The sequence below is a fragment of the Arachis ipaensis genome, chromosome B10 (genome assembly GCF_000816755.2).
Source record: "Arachis ipaensis cultivar K30076 chromosome B10, Araip1.1, whole genome shotgun sequence".
Lineage (NCBI taxonomy): Eukaryota > Viridiplantae > Streptophyta > Magnoliopsida > Fabales > Fabaceae > Arachis > Arachis ipaensis.
The window spans coordinates 83,247,624-83,249,463 of NC_029794.2; the positions used below are offsets into that span (position 1 = coordinate 83,247,624).

Below are 1,840 nucleotides of genomic sequence, written 5' to 3' on the forward strand. Positions count from 1 at the left end.
ACAAATAACTAAGGCGCAGAATTCCGATCCCGATTTTCAAGAAACCCTGAGCCTTGTCAAAGAAGGAAAATTGAAAGGCTTCACCGAAGGAGAGGACAAGGTGTGGAGATACCAAGGTCGAATCTGTGTCCCAAAGGAAGGCGATCTTCAAAGCAAGATTGCGGAAGAAGCCCACAAAGGAGATTTTACCATTCATCCTGGCATGACAAAGATGTACCATGATGTTCTGGTGGCCAGGGATGAAAAAGGATTTAGCTACAGTCGTGAATAAATGTCTGGTTTGTCAGAAGGTAAAAATTAAACATCAAAAACCATCAGGGGTATTGCAACCCCTTGGCATCCCAGAGTGGAAATAGGAGGACATATCGATGGATTTCGTCATGGGACTACCTCGTACTCAAACAGGGCGTGACGCTATATGGGTCATCGTGGACCGACTTACAAAGACTGCCCACTTTCTACCAGTCAAGGCGACCGACTCATTGGAAAGACTAGCCACGCTATATATCAAAGAGATCGTGAGGTTACATGGGGTACCAACAACAATAGTCTCAGACAGAGACCCAAGATTTACCTCGAGGTTTTGGAACGCACTGCAGAAGGCATTCGGGACAAAATTGTGCCTGAGCACATCGTACCACCCGTAAACAGATGGACAAACGGAGAGGACCATCCAGACGTTGGAAGACATGTTACGAGCTTGTGTCCTGGACAGACCAGGAAAGTGGGAGAGTCACCTACCACTGATCGAGTTTGCTTATAACAACAGTTACCATGGTAGCATCGGGATGGCACCATATGAGGCACTGTACGGGCGAAGATGCCAATCTCCTTTATGTTGGTACGGACCAGAAGATAAAGGCTACTTAGGACCGGAGTTAGTAAGACAGACCACAGAAGATATCAAGAGGATAAGAGAAAGAATACGCACCACCCAAAGTCGACAAAAGAGTTATGCAGATCAACGAAGAAAACCCCTCGAATTTCAGGAAGGCGATCACGTATTCCTAAAAATCACCCCCACCACCGGGGTAGGGAGGGCTCTCAAGGTACGAAAACTAAGCCCCCGATACCTGGGTCCATTCCAAATCCTCCGGCGTGTAGGAAAGTCGGCATACCAGCTTGCCCTACCACCAAATCTATCAAGACTACACAACGTGTTCCACGTGTCCCAACTCCGAAAATACCAGTACGATCCAAGCCATGTGTTGCAGCAAGAGGATGTAACACTCAAAGACGACCTGACCTTTGAACTACCAGCCACAGAGATTGTAGACAGAAGTACGAAGCAACTAAGGAGCAAGATGATACGACTGGTAAAGGTGGCATGGGGTAGCGGCAATTCCAGAGAATACACATGGGAAAAAGAGGCAGACATGAGACAGAAGCTCCCGGACTTATTTACAGGTAACAATCGTGGTGAGGATCTCCTTTCTCCCCAACAGTAAGGAAATTTCAGTAGGACCCCTAAGTAATTTAAACGACCCTTATCGACCAAGTTCAGACATGGAATTTGGGGACAAATTCTTTTCTTATGGGGGTGATAATGTAACAACACCCCTTCTAGAAACAAAATTAAAATTTAAAATTTGAAAATCAGTTAGGAGATAAGCTTAGAATTTTGAATTTATGGATAGGAACCTAGTAACCACCCTCCGTTTGAAATTTAAAATATCCCAACCACCCCATCCCCAAATGTATATAAATAGGGGAGCACCCATAGGTAGAAAATCACTTCTCTCAAACACTTATCCTCTCCCTTCTCTCTCTACAAAGAAATAACATTCTGTGGGCAAACACAAGAGGCAAGCTCAAAGAAGCGTTAGAAAAGAAGGTAGGA

General features: G+C 45.2%; 1 protein-coding gene across 1 annotated transcript; it reads left to right on the plus strand.

Moving 5' to 3' along the window:
- On the plus strand, window positions 789-1,448 carry LOC107620724. The gene has a single exon (XM_016322850.1). The coding sequence runs from the start codon at window positions 789-791 to the stop codon at window positions 1,446-1,448; it is 660 nt and encodes a 219-aa protein (XP_016178336.1).

Bases quoted from the DNA above. Each gene is read 5' to 3' on its own strand.
- LOC107620724 (XM_016322850.1), top strand. From the start codon at position 789: ATGGCACCATATGAGGCACTGTACGGGCGAAGATGCCAATCTCCTTTA.